We start from the raw sequence: 19,291 nt of genomic DNA on the forward strand, positions 1-19,291 counted from the left end.
GAAGTTTCAGGGTGATGGAACTGTTCTGTATTTTGATTGCAGTGGTGGTTACATGACTACGTGTGTCTGTCAAACTCAGAACTGTGCCCTGAGCATCTTCCTATATGTCAGTCATACCAGTGCAAACAATAAAGGTATTCAGAAAATAAATGTAATGTGATAAACACCACCAAAGTATTATATCATAACCAGCTAAGTAAACAATGATAAGGTATGAGTTATTTGATATGTTTAATCGGACTGAAATATTTTACCTCTCAGTATATTTCAAACAGAGGCCATATTTTAGCTTTATAAATTAACAGTTAAGGTTAGTATTATTTAGTGATTTTTTTTTATTATTATCACTTAGGGAGGCATAAAAAATCCACTACATCTTATTTGAAACCACTATTTTTTAATAATTAATTTACCCATTATCTATTATGTGCAGATTCAAACATTCACGAGAATCAGGGCAGAGTTCGGGAACATGCTTCTTCCCCTTTCCATTTGCCTAGTAGTGGACACGGCTGGTAGAAACAGTAAGTGTCAAGTATTGAAATATTCTCTGACCTCTTCCTGCTCATCCTCTAAGTCAGTGGTTCTCAACCTTCCTGATGCCGCGGCCCTGTAATACAGTTCCTCGTGTTGTGGTGACCCCCAACCGTAAAATTATTTTCAAAATTATTTTCGCAGCTACTTCATAACTGTAATTTTGCTACTGTTATGTCTTAAGCGACCCCTGTGAAAGGGTTGTTCGACCCCCCGAGGGGTTGCGACCCCCACGTTGAGAAGTGCTGAGGGGGAGGGGAACAGAGTCAGCTCTCCCAAGGGGGAGCGGGGCCCCGGGGAGCGGTTCGGTTTATGTCAAGCATAAAAAGGTGTCACTGCCCAGTTAAATGAGTGGAGACCACAGCCTGCCCATTTCAAAGGGGAAAGAGGCGGCCCGGGGTTCACGGTGCGGGCAGACAAAGCGCTCCCTCGCCGTGTCCATCTGCAACTGCTTCGGCAACAGCTTCGAGTCTACACATTTCAGATCAACAAGTGCTGTTTAAGGTGATTACCCACACCGCCTGGTTTATTTTAACACAGCCCACAACACACGTCTGTGCGCAGAAAGGCTGAAGCAGTTCACAACTTACACAGTGCGCAGTCTTTTACCGGATCACTCAGAACTTGAAAAAATAAATAACTTAAATGTCTTTGGTCAGGGATAAAAACAGCAAATATACAAATAACCACCAAAAGGATATTTGAAAAAGTAACCCTGTTCACTTCTGACCTTCATAAAGACTTTATCGCGATTCCAATTTTAAACAAAGGAATATAGAAAAGTTTTCCCCTTTCTCTGGGCTTCCTGACATCTGGCTTTCTGCTATTGTTTTCACCAGCTGCCAATATCCTGAGCTGTGCACGGAGCCTGGGCCGCAGCAGAACTCACCCTGTGAAGCGTCACTGTGTGCTGTTCCCATATAGCTGTTTCCTCCATCACTGTGTTCTGACAAAGAAAAAGAAAAACAAGTCATTCATTTTTTAAGAAAACGTCTTTAATCAAGTGAGCAAGGGCACCCAACAAACAAGTCAGCACATTAAAAGTCATACTATGAATATCAGATACTCCGAAAGAGCCTCATAATTATGGAAGGTTTTTGGTCTGCTTTTGTTGAAAGAGACAGGAAGCTACACACAGGAACTTCCTTTGTTTTCAACTTAATTTGGACAGATGCCGGTCTAGGTTCATTTCTTGCCAGCTGTAATCAGTAATCTAGCTAATTCTGCAACTTCATACTTAACATGAAATTGGAAAGAATGACAGTTGGAATAGTACTATTTTAAAATATCTACGGACACATAAAACATCTCAAAGCATTCCTTATGTAAAGGAAAGAGAAAGTCAGATGCCTCAGAACTCAACCCTCTGATTATAAACATTCACGTTACGGGAAATGGGATATGGCTGCGTTAGTATCAGTCACACTACTGCCCCACCTAGTTTAGGTTTTACTACAGAATTGCCTTCTCAAGCTTTTTTTCTAAGGAAAAAATATGGCTTTTCTAATATACTATTACACACACCCCGCAAAGAAAAGCAACTCCCAGAAAAACCTCTCCAAGAATGACCGTCCAATGAGCGCAAAGCGAGCTGCAGGGAAGCCCGCCTGACACCAACGTGCAGTTCAGGTTCATCTGCTGCTGAGAAACTGACCAGAGAGGGAAACCAATGACTATCTGCGGTGGTAAGCACTAGAGAACTCAACAAAAATTTCCATAAACTGGGTTAAGTGCTCTTGGAAGCTTCAGGTAATCCAGTTTTCCTTACTGTGGCACTGGGTAGCACAGGTTCCCGAGTGTGACCGTCTGTGGCCACGTTCTGAAGGCAGAGTCACAGGGGCGGGTGGAGGGGACGGAGCATGGCATTGCCACAACTGCCCCGCTCACAAGCGAGATGTTTTCTGACATCGCTGTCATCTGCTTCACGAGAACAGGCCCATCAAGGTACCAGGGGCCTGTTTCTCCTTTCTTACAGCAACTTTAATCGGAGATTCTTGCTACTTTAGAAAATGAATCCCTAGGAAGAAAGCCTGCTTCCCTAAATTCAAAGCAACTAGATTAACTTTCCTGCCAGATGAATGAGTGAGAGAGGGAGAGAAAGGATCTCTCTGTTCACTCCCACAGATAAGAACTGCCAAGCTCCCCGCTTTGTTTCCGCCTTCCAATCAAGGGCAGCAAAGCCTCCCTTTAATGAGACCTCTGCTGGAAACAAATGTGGTTTTTTGTTTGTTTGTTTGTTTGTTTGAATGTATTAAAAGAACCCCTCCATCAATGTGAAGCGATGATGGTATGAGTAATTCTGCTAAGCGTTAAGAATTCTACTAAAATACACATGATCAAAATACCTGCAATAATTGCCAGTCTGCCCAATCTTAGCTGACATATAAAAACAGGAGCTGCCTGTCTTGGTTGGTTTGGCTCAGCAGTTAGAGCGTCGGCCCGGGGACCAAAGAGTCACAGGTCCGTTCCTGGTCCTGGCCGGGGTCCTGCGGGAGGCAACCAGTTGAGGTATCCCTCTCATGTTGATGTTTCTCTCTCTCTCTCTCCCTCTCCCTCCCACTCTATCTAAAGATAAACAGAAAAACATCCTTGGGTGAGAATTAAGAAAAAGGGAGCTGCTTGCACAGCTCAGGCTCACCTCTTCCTGACCCGCCCCTTGAACCCGGAGCACTGCTCCCTGCCCTTGTAATCCCTTTCCCATCAGCACAAACGGAGAGCAACCTAGTAACAGGAACACCTTGACAATGCATTCTCTGGTGTGAAGGGTTTATCATCTATCTGCCATATGGCTGTCACGACCACGTCATTTCCCACTTTGTAAGAGAGTTCTAATCAAACGGGGACATTCACTTAATGTCAATTCTATGGAGCAGCTTATGTTAGGTTCCTTCTGTCTGAGTGTGCGCAGAAGAGGCTGCGGACAGAGAAAATGTTGACACTGACCATCTTCGAGTGAAGGGGTCGTGGGGGCATTTCTTTCGCTGGTGTTTTATCTTCTGGCTTTCCTTTCTCCATTCCCGTTGCCAAAGGATTTTAATCCACATTAACCAAATCCCATTCGAAACATCAAATATCTGTTTTTAACTTAGCTTTTAGGAAACCCAAATACTACTTAAGAAGATTTTATTTCATTGTTAACTATAAAAGGTATTTATTCTGGCCCTGGATGGTTTTGCTCAGCGGTTAGAGCATCAGCCAGTGGACCAAAGAGTCTTGGGTTCAATTCCGGTCAAGGGCATGTACCTTGGTTGTGGTTCGTCCCCGGCCCTGGTGGGGGTCGTGCAGGAAGCGATGTGTCTCTCTCATGTAGATGCTTCTCTCTCCCTCCCCTTTCCCTCCCTCCCTCCCACGCTATCCAAAGATAAATGCAAAAATGTCCTCGGGTGAGCATTAAAAAAAATATGTTTTTCCTTTGGAGGGATTAGAAAAGTACACATCTCAACTAAGTCAATGGTTTCCCCCAAAAGGGTAATATAATACCTCACTTCTCTGTTAAAGTAAACATAGCTTTTTTTTTTTTTTAAGTTTTTTCTTTGTTGATTTTAGAGAGAGGGGAAAGAGAGGGAGAGACAGAAATATCGATGAGAGAGAACATCAATTGGCTGCCTCCGGCCTGTCCCCCCCACCCCCCACCTGGATTGGGCCCACAACATGGGAATGTGCCCTGACTAGGAATCGAACTGGTAACCTCTTGGTGCATGGGTTGACACTCAACCACTGATCCACACCGGCCGGCTGCAAATGTAGCTTTATTAGTTTGATTTACTAGACAGCAGGTATTCAGGCTCTTGACCAGCACACTAAACCAATTTAATACAGAATATGAATAAGTTATTAGGCCTTGCCGATCCTTATTACATAAAAATAAAAATCACACAGGAGAAAAGTATTCCTGGTGGAAACAAGGGACCAGGTCGTCACTCCTCACTCCCCAGCCTCTGGTTTCCTTCAGGGGGGAGAACAGCACCTCCCCTCCATCCCTCCACAGTTGTCTAACCGCCCCCATGAAGACTGCATGGAGGGACAAGACACGAGCAAAGACAGAGGCTGGTGTCATGCAAATACATGTAAAGGAAAGTCTCAGTTACCAGGATTCATGGCTATCCATTGTAAAACTCTTTCAATGTTGCTAAATTGAAAAATAATCATCAACTGTTAAGGGCCAGAGGGAAGGAGCTTCTTACAGTAAATCTCTCAGAAACTGAAGGCTCAAATTGATGGGAAACATCTGCACTAGTAATGCATTAAGCACTATGTTGGTGAGCACTACATACAGATAAAAATGAGGTGGCCTCTGGGGTTCAGAATGGGAAATGGGGGGGTGGTGAGAATCTTCCTTTTTTTTTCACTTTGAGCCCTTTTGCAGTGTTTTATCAAGTTCATCTATTACCTATTCAAATAAATGATTAAAAACAAAATCTCACCCAAGTATATTTTTCCATTTATTTTCAGATAGAGTGGGAGGGAGGGAGGGATAGAGAGAGAGAGAGAGAGACAAACAGACAGACAGACAGATCGATGTGAGAGAAACACATCAATTGGTTGCCTCCCACACGACCCTGTTCAGGGCCGGGGACGAACCACAACCGAGGCACATGCCCTTGACTGGAATCAAACCTGCAACTCTTTGGTCTGAGGGCCGATGCTCTAACCAGCAAGCCAAACCGGTCAGTGCAAATAAATGATTTTTAAAACTCAACATCCTTATTGTAAACTTGTCATTTTTCTTATTTAAAAAAAAAAAAAAAAGGCAGAATGCACAGTTGTGTAATTGAACAAAGATCTCCTGGGAATCGGCAGGCTCATTCCCAAAGCATTTCAGTTTGTGGGAAACTACGGAAGAAGTGTTCTTCCTACAGCGTGACTCCAACACTGTCCCTCCTTTGTAACCGAAAAATGCTGTTAAACAGAAAATGGACTAGATCAGAAACAGCAAGATCAACAGCCCAAATCTGCCATTAACTAGATAGGAGACCCGATTGTCCTCACTACGAAGTTAGGGAACTGCATGAAATGTTCTCAAGTAAAAAGTTCTTTCTGGCTCCAAAGTGCTATTAGACTGTAATTCTAATTGTAGTCCAACTAGAACTCCAATTCCCAACAGGCTGCACACTGCACCACTGACGGATGACACACCCCAGGCACCAAGACGCTGCGACCGCGGCTGCTGGGTTCAGATCTCTGCACATTTCTAAGTCAGCACCAACTGACCAGAATCACAATTTCTGAAGAAGCAAAAAACTGCATTTCAGAATCTACCAAGAGTTTGTTTGGCTTCTTTGTTCGAAGCTCCAGCTGGCAAGGACACTATTCAGATCACCAACTCGGAAGGGCTTCCTGCCAAAACTTCAGATCCCCACTCTAGGCAGTCCCACCGTCCTTTAGGGCTGATGACAAATCAAATGGAGGAAAGACTGGAGGACACAAGAACTGAACACACAAATGAACCTGTAATTGATTGGAAGAAGGCAAAATACAAAATAGAATAAAAGAAAAATCTTAACTCCTTAACATTAGATGTATAGGCAGCGATTTACCACCCTTATGGCTATAATCAGAATAAAAAGAGATCCACTCACTCATTCAACAAACATTTATCAGCTTGCTAAGTGCCGTGGAGGCAAAAAAGGTCCTCTTCCTCCCTTGGGCTGGAGGAGAAGGCTCGTGAGGCCCATAAATGGTGCACACAAGGTGACCCGTGGGGATGGAGAGGGCGCTGCCTGCTGTGAAGATCAGAGACCGCGGCCCCAAGACGGCTGAGTTCAGGCGGGAAGAAGGACTAGGAAAAAGCGGGGGAAGGTGTTTTGGAAGCAACAGCATTATCAGCACGGTTATTGATGCCGTCCGCGAAGCCGCTCCCATTTGGCTGACAAGTCCGGTTTGTGGAGCAGGGAAGGAGGGGAGAGAGAAGCTGTGTGATGCTGCGGAGCTTCAACTGGATGGGGCAACCCCACGACACAGTCAGAGCCCTTCTGGAGGCTGAGGTGCGGAAGGCGGGCCTGAGGTGGGAGACCAGCCAGAAAGTTCAAGTGAAAGGGGGAGGAGTTGATGATGGCCTGTTAGGTTTCTGAACTGGGCAAGTGACTGAAAAGGCAGGAAGAACGTTACAAATTCAGCTTAAAAGCCTCAATTCAAGGTGACTGGGACAGTCAGCCCGCGATGTGAACAGCAGGCAGTTGGATATGGAGGTCTGGAGATCAAGACCGAGATCTGGAGTAGACAAGGACCCAGGAGTAATTAACAAAGTAGCATTAAAACCTGAGAGAAAAGATACAGTTACCAAAGGACCCAAGATGACCTTCTGGAGTACAAATATTTTAGAGGGAAAAAGGAAGAACCAAACAAACCCGAGAAGGGGCCGCCCGTGAGGACACAGGAAGAGCAATGGGGTGCCTACAGATGCCCAGAGAATACACTAATATGAAAATCGTATCAAAAAAGAGTAACGTTTTCATACATAGCAGGTCCTCAATGCCAATTTGTTCAAAGTCGTTTTGCTATAACGTTGAGGAAAAAACACCTGCATGATTTTGCACCTTCTCCCCATGTCCAGGGTTTTCTCCAAGTACTCTGGTGTCCTCCACATCCCAAAGGTGCGCATCAGGTGAACTAGCATGTCTAGACGAGCCCAGTCTGAGTGTGGGCATGTGTGAGTGGCCCTGCAAAGGAAGGGTGTCCTGTCCAGGGTGCGTTCCCGCTTGGCACCCTCAGCAGCAGGGACAGACTCGCCACTAACACCTGAACTAGAATACCACACTGGAAAATAATTCTCCTGTTCTTTTTTTTGGTATGTGCCCCTAGTGGGAACCAAACCCAGGACTCTCTGGTCCGCAGGCCGACGCTCCAACCGCTAAGCCAAACCGGCCAGGGCTATTCTTATTCATCTTTCTTACTTGTATGTATAGCTCACATTTCTAAATTCCATTCCTGAATAAAACAAACCCGGATTCCTTGGAGAAGTGGTTGGTTCCAGGGTTGAGGCAGGGTAAACAGAAGATGAGCCTGGAATATCACCGTGCAGGCCCAGAAATTAAGGAATTGCTCAAAAACACATGGGCTTCTGGGACACAGGGCCCAACCTGGCCAAAGCTGAAATGACTTGAGCAACAAAGTAAATAATGAGTGTGTCTGATTTTAACCCACAGAACAATATCCGTGGGGTCACAGTGACAAAACAGAGTAAATAAATGGGGATAGCTCTTCCCCACAGGGAGGGAAAGGGAAACCACCACCCATGAGGCAGACCCCACACACGGCTGCAGATAAGATCCACCCGCAGATGCTAAAATCAGTGGGTGAAAAGTTTGAGCAACAGCAGGATTAGCACAGCCTCAAATATTTGTCAATAACAAAAATACAGTAACTTTACAGAGGAGAAATACCACCTGAGCCAAATGGTCAAGGTCGACATCATCAATAAGTCTATCAGCGTCGTGAACCCCGAGCTACGCTGCACCAGGGACACAACGTGATTTCCCCAGGATTCTTGCCAAAAATGCGTCACCTGTTCCAATGACGAGTAAACACCAGACGAACCAAAATAAGCTGCGTTCTACAAAATAGCCAGTCGATTCTCTTCCAATGTACATGCAAAGGTCATAAAAGACAGAGGGAAGACAGAGGACCTGTGACAGGTTCCAAGACACCAAAGAAAAGCAACAATTTAGTGCAACATAGAATCCTGAAATGGAAAAGGGGAAAATCAGCACAATTCAAATACAGTGTATAGCTTAGTTGATGTTACTGCACTAACATTCGTTTCTTATTCTTGATCATTTGTTCTATGGTTATGCAAAATGTAAGGGGAGTGAGAAGAGGGACATAAGGAAACCAAAACTTTTGCAATTTTTCTCTAAGGCTATCACTTATTCAAAATTAGGGGTTTAAAAAAAATCTTTTCCATTTAAATACGATGCATGAAAAATCACGGTGTTCACACGGCAGAGCACTCCCTGAAAAACAGACCAAATCTGTACTCAACAGGCCACGTTTCTTCAACATCAGCCTCCTTTCCTCACTTTAAAAGTATTTTAAACAAATCATGACTAAGTGAAAAGGTGACAAGCTGTGTGTCACTTGTCACTTAGGCCAGGGACCTCCCTCCTGGTGCCCAGACCAGGTTCAGTAAGATCAGAGGGACACTGATCAAACTTGGATTTTGAAAAGATCATTTTAGAAAAACAGCCTGGGAGGGGGAAGAAGGGGTCTGATACTACTTAGGAGGCTATTAACGGTAGATTACACTGTATGTATGGGGGGGGGGGGTGTAAATGGTAAAAGTCCACATGGGACAAGTGGGAAGATATGAGGTGCTCGGGAGGTAAGAACTGAACAGAATTTGCTAATCACTCACTCACCGCACTGGACTGAGAATAGTCTTTAATCTCTGTTCCCAAATCCGTCAGACGGAAAGACTGCACTCCTTCTTCAATGCTACTGCAACTTGTAAAACATATCTAGGGCCCTGGCCGGTTTGGCTCAGCGGTTAGAGCATTGGCCTGCGGTCTGGAGAGACCCGGGTTGGGTTCCCGCTAAGGGCATGTACCTCGGTTGCAGTTTGTCCCTGGTCCTGGTTGGTCGTGCAGGTGGCAGCCATTCGATGTGTCCCTTTCACATCGATGTTTCTCTCTCTCCCTCCCACTCTATCTGAACAAAAAATGAGGAAAAAAAGCCCTGGCCGGTTTGGCTCAGCGGTTAGAGCGTCCACCTGCGGTCCGGAGAGACCCGGGTTTGGTTCCTGCTAAGGGCACGTACTTCGGTTGCAGGTTGTCCCCGGCCCTGGTTGGTCGTGCGGGTGGCAGCCACTCGATGTGTCCCTTCACATCGATGTTTCTCTCACTCTCTCTCTCTTCCTCTCTCTCCCTCCCACTCTATCTGTACAAAAAATGGAAAAATATCCTCGGGTGAGGATAAAAAAAAAAAAAAATGTCCTCGGGTGAGGATAAAAAAAAAAAAAAAATGTCCTCGGGTGAGGATAAAAAAAATATATCACCAGCTTCTTAGAAGCCCCCCCTCCCCCCGCCTCTTCTGGATCACATTGCCCTGCTAAGTGCAAGGCAGCCACTGTCCTGACATAAGTCCCGAGCGTGGTGACCTTCCTATTAACGCCTTTCCTCCCCAAGGCAGCCACTGTCCTAACTTTGTTTTTCAGATTCCTGTGTTGTTGCCTGTGAATTCATTCAGTTTCATTGCTTCCAGTATTCTATTGTACGTCTATACCACAATTGACGGACATTGGGTTATCTCCTCATTTCGGTTAGTAAGAATGATACTTCCGTGAACACACTTACTGCCCATGTCTCTTGGTGAACGTTGCATTTACGTATGTATTGAGGCATGGCTACTGGATTGATTCATGTATCTGCAGTTTCTGCAGGTCATGTCTTTTCCAGAGAGGCGATACCACTTCCGCTCTTCATCCCCAGGGAATGAGTTTCTGTTAGTCTACGTTTTCACCAGCCTCAGTATCAGACACTTCTCATGGGTCTTTACTATAATCTCAGTGTAGTTTTAATTTGTATTTCTTTGACTAGGTGAGCAACTCTTCTGTCTGCTTTTTTGGGGGGATTATCTATCTACTTGACTGGCCTCATATTTTTGGGATAAAGACTAGTTGAATATATGTACTGTAGATAAAGTTTTCAGCCTGGTGGTAATCTCTGAATGGCGTCCTCATGACTGGAAGTTCTTAACTTGAGTGTGGCCTGAGCGTAGGGCACAGAGAAGGCCAGCAAGGGAGGAGTTTCCGGAAGGGGCCTGTCGGCTGGCCAGGTCCTGCCCGGAGAGAAGCCAGGTGAAATAGGACTGAAAAGGTGATCACTGAGTAACCTTAAGTCTGTATTACTTTATGACTAGGCTCTGGACTCTGAATCTTGGGTCTGCCACTTAATCGCTGTTTTCTTATCTGTGAAATGCAGCCTGTAACAATGACAGCACCCTCCTCAGGGTGATCGTCCGCTGGCTCCCTTGGCACAGTGCCCAGTGTGTCGTAAGCTATTGCGTTAGCTGTGTCTTTAAAAAACATTTTATTTTATTTTATTTTATTATTTTTTTATCCTCACCTGAGGACATTTTTCCATTTTTTTGGTTCAGATAGAATGGGAGGGAGAGAGGGAGAGAGAGAGAGAGAGAAACATCGATGTGAAAGGGACACATCAAGTGGCTGCCACCCGCACGACCAACCAGGGCCGGGGACAAACTGCAACCGAGGTACGCGCCCTTAGCAGGAACCAAACCTGGGTCTCTCTGTACCGCAGGCCGACACTCTAACGCTGAGCCAAACCAGCCAGGGCATATTTTATTCTTTGACCTGGATGGTGTTTACATGGTGTTCACTTTATAATAATTCATTAAAGTACATTTACTTTATAGATTTTTATATAGGTATTATATTTCAAATTAAGAAGACAGAGAAGAATGAAATCAGCTGACAACATTTAAGCCAAGGTAATTTACATAAATATCTGGATTTACAACCTGCTTTTAAAAACTGGAAGATCTGGCCTGTCCTCTGTGCCAACAAGCAGCTGGAGTTGAGCAACTGCTACTTCCTGCAGACCAGCCTGTGCCCTCTGACCGCCAGGGCACTCTCTCTCCAGGCTTCCATGATTCACGCTCTGGTCTGAGACTCACCTAACACCATTCCACAGGTATCTCCTGACACTCCTTTAGAACAAAGAACATCTAAGCATATGCACATATGAGTTACAAAGCATATAAACAGGTGTGCAATTAGCTAGAGCAAGTGAATTTCACCTCAGACTCCTCACCTATGAAACAGAGATAAGATCGAATGAAAGGGTGCATATAAAACTCTTTAACGTTGTACCTATCCCAGAACCTGTGTTCAATACTACGGACTACGATCTACGACTGACGTCCGTTTCTCGTGTTCACAACCAGTGTCAATCTCCCTGCTCAGCCCTGCCTTCTGATTTTATAGGCACAATGACACAGAGGCAGTGTATGTCTGTCTGTGTAAATATCCCAACACGTACCACTGCTGAAAACAAAAACAACCAGTCAATAAACCTCCCCAGGTTCCTCTCCATGACACCATGGAAAAGATTTACTACAATTATACTCTGAAAAGTAGACCTGTATTTAGTTGTTTTTGTCCCAAAGCATGTATTTTGCCTGATTGTGGCTTTTACTGGTCTGATCAGCGTCAAATAAATGGATACCTACAAAAATATACTTCAAGATGATAGATTTTTAAGACCTTAGTCATAAAATGCCCTCAAAACTAAGCCTGGTGTTTCAAGGTGAACACCAAAAGCAGTGCAATAAAGTATTATTCACACAGTTGTGGGCACTCTGATGACTAGTGAACATGCTTATCTAACTCTGGCCCCTGACAGAGGTATACAATATTTTTCTCCAAGAAACCACAAAAGTCTAATTCAAACTATTTTTTCCCAGCCGATTTGGCAGTGAGCCCTTGTACAATGGATTACTAGGAATTTCATCCATGAACACAATGAAAACTAATGAACTATAGTTACCCACAACATCAATCAACTAACACAATGCTGAGCAAAGGCGAGCACACACCAGAATCCACACTGAAGATTGCACAGTTCGCGGGCAGAACACAGTTCTTAAGGAACGCGTGATGACATGGTAAAATCGGACAGAAAAGCCACAAAGTGGGCACCATAGAAACAAGATCGATGCAGTCTTTGGAGAAGTTTATGATCTAAAAATGGCATGTGAGGGAATCTAGCATTTATCATCATGTACAGTATTTTACTTGTTGCTGTCTGCCCACACCATTAAAATGCTCCGTGAGTAGACACATGTACACTGCTCTGTCGCCAGCATCAAAAACAGTGCCTGGTTCATACCAGGTTTGCACAATAAATATCTGTTGGGAAAGAAAAATCCAAATTGCTATGTATTTCACAGCTTTTCAGATCCTAGATGAACAGTAACAGCTACTATACTGTACGTTTTCCACATCAGTCTATTCAAGGAGTTACAAGCATGTAAGCAAAGTCTAATTACTTTCTAGTTCTTAAGCTTTTTCTCCGAGATACTTTTACTGAACATGTGGATGTGTTCAGAATTAACGAAAGCTTTAAAAATTAACAGAAAAAAAAAGCGCAGAAAATCAACTGTTACAGCAAGCCCAAACTTTAAATATAATTCCATCACTTTCCCCAACCAAAAAAGTACCCTAGAATGCTGTGTTATTATAAGATGACCATAATTGTGCTCATATTTGTTTTTCATAAGTAAGCACTGCATAATCTTTGGATCTTAAAAATGAATCATACATTTCACAACTGATTATTACAGTATACAGCAACTAAAAAGTGTAAGCTTCTAAACAGGAATCCAAAACAAAATGTGCTCCATTGACGTTTCAAAAAAATCAGTCATTACCGAGACCCTCCTGGACTTACAATTATGTCCTAAATTAAAAGAGCTAATCATAAATTAAGTTCAGTTCAGTCATTGGAAATGGCACAAACCCCAAAGGTTACTGGTGACAACCAAAAAAGTGAAAATTCTTAAGATAACCAAGCAGGAAAAAAATTGAACTTTGACTCCTGGAAGGAAGGAAGGAAGGAAGGAAGGAAGGAAGGAAGGAAGGAAGGAATTTTAGCAAATTTAAATAAATTTTAATTAAACCAGGTATATGTTAATTTTATGTTCCTAATTAATATCCATATAAAGTAATAGTAGCTCCTGTTTTCACCTCCCTTCTGGGCATGATAAACTAGAACAATTGAGGCCCTTCATTTCATCAGTCAACTCACTGGCCAGCATCCTCCTAGGAAGAGGTAGGTGATTTTGCTACATCAACTGAAATGTGTAACTCGAACCAATAAAAGCGACATAGAACAGCCAGGGCGTTGGGACTAACTCTCTGATGGTGTGGTTTAGGCACCGTTGGTTTTGTGATGTTTTAAAGCAGTGCTTCTGAGTCCATTGTTTTTGTCCAGAGTCAATTATTTTCATCTGTCTGTAGGATGTAAAATGAAATTCCTCACCACACACTTCTCATTATTAAGAATTTATCTGCTTCAGAAGGAATGGAAATAAAGCACCTGGCTAACCCATAAAAGGGGAACCCGAAGCCACTCTCCTCTGCAATAAATAAATTAAGAAGCACTCTAGGTCAGAGACAGCAAAAGGCCTATTTTTACTGCTACCTTACACTGAAAATACTGCACTGAAACAGCTCCGCCCACCTTAAATTAAATTTAAAACTCAGCACGTAATCCTAATGTCTCTCTCTTCCTAAAAGATTAGAAGCTATTAAACTAATAAGGAGTTTCAAGATTGCCTTTCCAAAGTCAGAGACTCAAACCAAGTTCCAGCCAAATACTTCAGAAATATCCTATTAGACAGAAACCATCTTTTAATTTCACATTTGATTAAAAATAAAAATCTAGCAATAAAAAACAGCTTTGCTCAATCCACTAACTTGTCCTCAGCCACTCCAGTGCTCAGTGGGCACTCAATACTGAGCCCTGCACGCCTGAAGACGCGACCCTGGGTGAGGGTGACAGAGCCGCCAGGGGCGGGTGGCAGGCACTACCCAAGAATTTACAGCCAGACTCAGGGTCTTTTAATAGATTGAATTTTTATGTTAGGGTCATATCCAGAAACTGAATCCCATCTCCAAACTTTTTGCCAAAATTATTATTTTTAAAGCCATTTTCCTTAGTAGCATAGTGATCTGTCTTATTTATACTTAGTTTTATTCTTAGAACTGCACTGAGTTTACATTTGGTCTCTAAATAGAAGAAAAGATTGAAGAGCGAGTAGAAGTCAGCCAGTGGGTTGTTTCCAGGATTGCAAGAAGGAGTGAAACTACTGTAATCTTTCCTTCAAACCAAACAGGAAACGGAGCTATGTACACTGTATCAGCCCTCCAGTCGTAGGTTGGTTTCAACCTCATTACTTGCTGTGTGATGGTTGAAGTCCTCTACCATTTGCTGACAACAATCAATGGGCAGCATGAGTCTTTCTTGAACATGAAATAAAAGTTTTCAAGTCCCTAACATGAAAACATCAGTATCTGAGAGAGAGAGACAGAGAAGAAAATAAGTCTCTCTTACCGGGCAGTACAGTTTGTGCTACTACACAACCTGGGTGAACAGGCAGTATATGACTTGAAAAGTAGCTAACTGAGCTGTCCTAAAGCAAACTTAAGAGTTGTAAATGTAGTCAGGATTATCAGCCACGTACATAAACTACAGTTTAATCACAAATGTCTAAAATGTCAAACACGCCAACATAAAAAAAAATTAAAAAGCCTTTTGCCTTAAATACTTTCAAAATATTTCCAGTAATTAATAATTATTGTATCAACTTAGCAGGTCCAGAAAAATGTACCACAGTAAAGCCCATTCAAGTTGGCAGACACAATCAAGTGAATTCTCATAAAGCACAGGGTGTTTTTAAAGCAATATGAAATAAATATGCAGTGATCAATAGCTACCAAAATTAGAACTACACTGTAACAGCCACTTTGGGACACAATAAAGACTAATTTTCAGTTAGTTTTGTTCATTAATTTAACTAATTTCTACAGTTCTTAACTTTCAAGTGTTCAGCTATTGAGAAAAAATATATTGTACTTGATACAATAAATCATTGCCTAAGAAGAGATGTAAACAATTTTCATACTAAAGTACACTGTAACTTTAGAGATAACCACAGGGAAAAAGATACTGTCCCTGAGACATAATGAAAACATTTAAGCAGCAAAATCTAATAAGCATATATAACAATACAATTTTCAACTTTATTACTTCCCCACAGTGACACAGCTTGAAAATGCAGAAGCCACTGTACCTTCCTTCAGCTGCTTTCCATGATTCAACCAATGGAGATGTTTCTAATAATTACTCATACCATTTTCTTGCATGATTAACATTTCTTTGGGGAGACAGAGAACCACTCTCAAATTCTTGATTTCAACTTTTAAGTGATTTAATATCAGGTACACTAATATTGTGTTCACAAATTCCAGTGTATATCACACAAATAAAAACATTTTCTTTTATTACTTCTTAAGCTAATATTAGTACAGAGAAGCCCTGTGCAATTCAGGTATATATTTTTTCAAAGTATCCTACACTTTCTTCTAGTATTTTGTGATTTGCTTTATTTGTCCTTTTTTTTTTTTTTTTAATTTGGGGGTGAGGGGTTATGGCCTGGGGAAGAAAACTCAGATTAAAAAAAAAAAGTTAGCCCTGGCCAGTTTGGCTCAGCGGTTAGAGCGTCGGCCTGCGGTCTGGAGAGACCCGGGTTCGGTTCCCGCTAAGGGCACGTACTTCGGTTGCAGTTTGTCCCCGACCCTGGTTGGTCGTGCGGGTGGCAGCCACTCGATGTGTCCCTTCACGTCGATGTTTCTCTCTCTCTCCCTTCCTCTCTCTCCCTCCCACTCTATCTGTACAAAAAATGGAAAAATATCCTCGGGTGAGGATAAAAAAAAAAAAGTTAACCGACAGTTGCAGCGCTATTTATTGAAAAACTCATCCTTTCTCCAGTAATCTGTAATGTTATTTTAATCACATATTCTCTTTTCCCTCTCATTGGTTAAATGAATTTAAGTGTGTTACCTTTTTTATCTCTGTGATTCAATTCCCCCATCCATAAAGTGGGAATAGTATTTGCTCACTTCATAGGGTTACTCTGAGAATTAAATCAGTTCACTCATGGTAAGCACTTACAATACCTGACACACATGACATGCTATTAACCATAATCACTAACAGCTCATAAATACACAGATGTTTCTGGACTCCGGTTCCGCTGTCTAGTCCTGAACTGACAGACTGCTTTGAATTAGTCTGGATTTCAAACACGTTGAGTTCTGATGGGGCCTTCTTTCACATTGTGACTATCCTTCATTTATTTTATCAGACAAATTTTCTCATCAATATATCAAGTTTCCTATAAGATAATGCTGGAATTCTATTTGAAATTGTATTACATTTATACAGCAACTCAGGGAAAGTCGAAATAGTCTCCCACACTGACTCTCCCCATCCAGAGATTACACGGTCTCATCTCATTTATTCAGGTTTTATTTTACTCAGGTAATTCACCAATAATTGTTATATTTATTCCCACGTATAATCTTTTTTGGAGACAAAAAAATGACTGGTATTTATCGGGATTTTAAATGCACATACCCTTTAACCCAGAAATTGCATTTTTAAGAATCTGACATATAGTAATACTATGTAAAGTACACAAATATGAAAATATCATGCTATTTACTACAATAGCAAAATCCTGGGAACAAGTTAGCAACCCTGATCCATAGAATGTTCATGGGACACAAAACTATTCAACCATTACAAAGAACATAGAAGCAAAGGTATTAGCTTAAAAAAAGATTTCTACAAACTACTATGCTAAAAATAAAAAAGCAAGCTGCCAAATTAATGTCCTTTTAAAATCAAGGGTGGAGGAAACAAAAGGATCTGATGTAAAGTACTGATTACAGAGCCTGTCTCTTGGTGAGCACTTTAATCACCTTAAAAAATTAAATGTGACTTGAAAACAGGTGATTGAATATTACTTTAATTTCACCCATATTTTTATGGCCCGCTTTACACTACCTACATAAGATTTTGTGGTGGCCTCATAATACAGCATTCCAAAAAAAAAAAAAAGAGCTTTCAACTCACATTTTACTCAAACATTTAAGCATGCCAACGTCCCTACAATATTTAACTTGTGATGCTTTTCATGGCATGAAATCTCAATACCATAATTCAGGAGGAAAAGTATCACTCCTTCTAAATCATCCTACTAAGGCAATCCATTGGAAATTATTTCTCTCCAGTCTTGAAATAACCTTTTAAAAGTGTGTTTGTCTTGGGTATCAAGTGCCAGAGATCACACTTCAAGAACAAAGTGACATTCTCTGTAATATGGAAACAAAGCCTTTCCTCGGAGAAAATGAAGCCCCAGAAAAAGGTACATAACGTGAGCTTATTTTCAAAGTAAAGCAAAATATGTGCCTTTTAAAAAGTCACTGGATCAAGTTTTATCTTGAGATTGTTTTTCATGAACACAACGTCAGAAAGATACAAATTAAAGTCTTCTGAAAGAAAGAAGACGATATTCCTTAAAAGAATGTATTTGCTACTAAATGTAACCGCTCTCAAGGCCATATTATACCTGCTCCCAGATACTATGAAGAAACATTTCAAACAAAAATAAACACATAAAACCACACACTGCTTAAGTACTTCCATACTGTTTCAAGTAATGAATTGATTTTTTTTTTTTTTGAAAGGGGAGATTTATACTCTTCACCTTCCTGTATTCCCGAAGAACAAGTCCTCCTTGACAATGGGAAAGATTAAAATGTACAAGAAGAGAGGATTTTAACTGATTTTTAGAAACAAAGTTTCAGGGCACTGAGAAAACGGCACAATGCTTCCAAACACAGGAACAAAAACTGAGAGAAAACCGTGTTACTTTTTTGCTGAACCCACAGATCTTTGCTAATTCTTAAGAGCTCACCTCCTTGTCCACTTGCCGGGGTATTTGGTATGACTTTTTGAACCGTTTACTTCTAATTGAACGATTCAAAAGTGTTCAGGGAGTTGTTTGGGTTTTGTTCTTTTTTCAATGTCGCCTTAAATAAATAACACAAGGTGGGGGGGAGGGGGGTCCGACCTACTCCACGAACTGAGCGTCTCACTGTCGCCAAGTCTCCGCGCTGGCGCGCGCATTCCACGAACAGTGACATCAGATCGAAACTCCACGGTTTCGCCGGGACCAGCCACTCCTCCGCACGAGCGGCCACCGGCTGGCTGGCCGCGGCTGCCCACACCCGCCCTCGGCGCCCGCAGGCTCGCGCCCGGGACCCGCGCCCCCGGCTCCCGACGCCGTCGCCCGGCTCGGGACCTGTTGCGCGTCCCGCCGCCGCGATGCACCTGCGCGCCCGCGGCCCCGCGCGCCCGCCGCCCCTCCCCGGCCCGCGCGGCCCCCGCCCGCCCCGGGCCCGACGCCGGCGGCCGCGCTCTCCGCCCGGGAAGGGCCCGGCGGCCCGAGGCGCTCACCTTGGCGGCCGCCGCCCTGGCGGACATCTTGTCTCTCCGGCGCCGCGCGAGGCTCCTCGGACCCGAAACTCCGCGCCACCAGCCCGCCCGCTCCTCACGCCGCAGCCCAGATAAACATCTCCCGGGAGCGAGCGGCGCTGCGGGCGGGGGAGGCCCGGCCCACGGGGAGGGGACTCAACTCGGACAAAAGTCCGGGGAACGCCCGCCCCGCCCGCCCCGCCCGGGGCTGCTCCGCGGGGCGCGCCCGGCCGGCGCCTCCCTCCGTGTGGCGCCCGCTCGGCCTCCGGGCGCTCGCTGCCCGGCCACGTCGGCCTCGCCCGCTCGCCCTCGGCAGCGCCCGGGCCTCCGCCCGTCCCCGCAGCCCGGCCGCCGGCTCCTGGGAAGCCGTCCCCAGCACGCAACTGCCCGGGAACGACGCGCGGGGAAGGGACGCGGCGTCGGCGGGCTGAGCCGGCGCCGGCAACTACGGGCGGCCACGCAAACCTGCCGGCCCGGCCGGCCCACTGAGCATGCCCGGCGGGACGGGGCGGGGCGGGGGCGGGGCCACGGCGGGGGCGGGGCGGGGGCCCACGGCGGGGGCGGGGCGAGCGGCCCCGGCCCGCTTCCTGCCGCAGGACGACCCCCGGCGCGGAAGGAAAAGGCCAGTTTCCGAAGTAACTTGGGAGCCCGAGTTTCCGCTGGCGGGCGAGTCTTCCTGTTTGTTTTTATCGGGG

The 19,291-nt window shown here is 44.0% G+C and overlaps 1 protein-coding gene across 6 annotated transcripts in view; it reads right to left on the bottom strand.

Annotated features, from left to right (window-relative positions):
* TJP1 (tight junction protein 1) overlaps positions 1-18,688 on the bottom strand; it is a 73,509-nt gene extending 54,821 nt beyond the window's left edge. For 5 of the 6 annotated variants that reach the window (XM_036277837.1, XM_036277835.1, XM_036277834.1 and 2 more), the window contains exons 1-2: positions 18,579-18,688; positions 1,424-1,480 (exon numbers count right to left, since the gene is read on the bottom strand). In XM_036277837.1, coding sequence (XP_036133730.1) covers positions 1,424-1,480; positions 18,579-18,605 — 84 coding nt within the window. In that variant the 5' untranslated portion in view covers positions 18,606-18,688. Of the gene's footprint in view, positions 1-1,423; positions 1,481-18,036; positions 18,072-18,578 lie in introns of those variants that run through there. The other variant, XM_036277832.1, reaches the window with a different exon arrangement.
* Between the last annotated feature and the right edge of the window lie 603 nt (positions 18,689-19,291).

Source organism: Molossus molossus, unplaced genomic scaffold (assembly GCF_014108415.1).
Source record: "Molossus molossus isolate mMolMol1 unplaced genomic scaffold, mMolMol1.p scaffold_m16_p_24, whole genome shotgun sequence".
NCBI classification, from domain to species: Eukaryota; Metazoa; Chordata; class Mammalia; order Chiroptera; family Molossidae; genus Molossus; species Molossus molossus.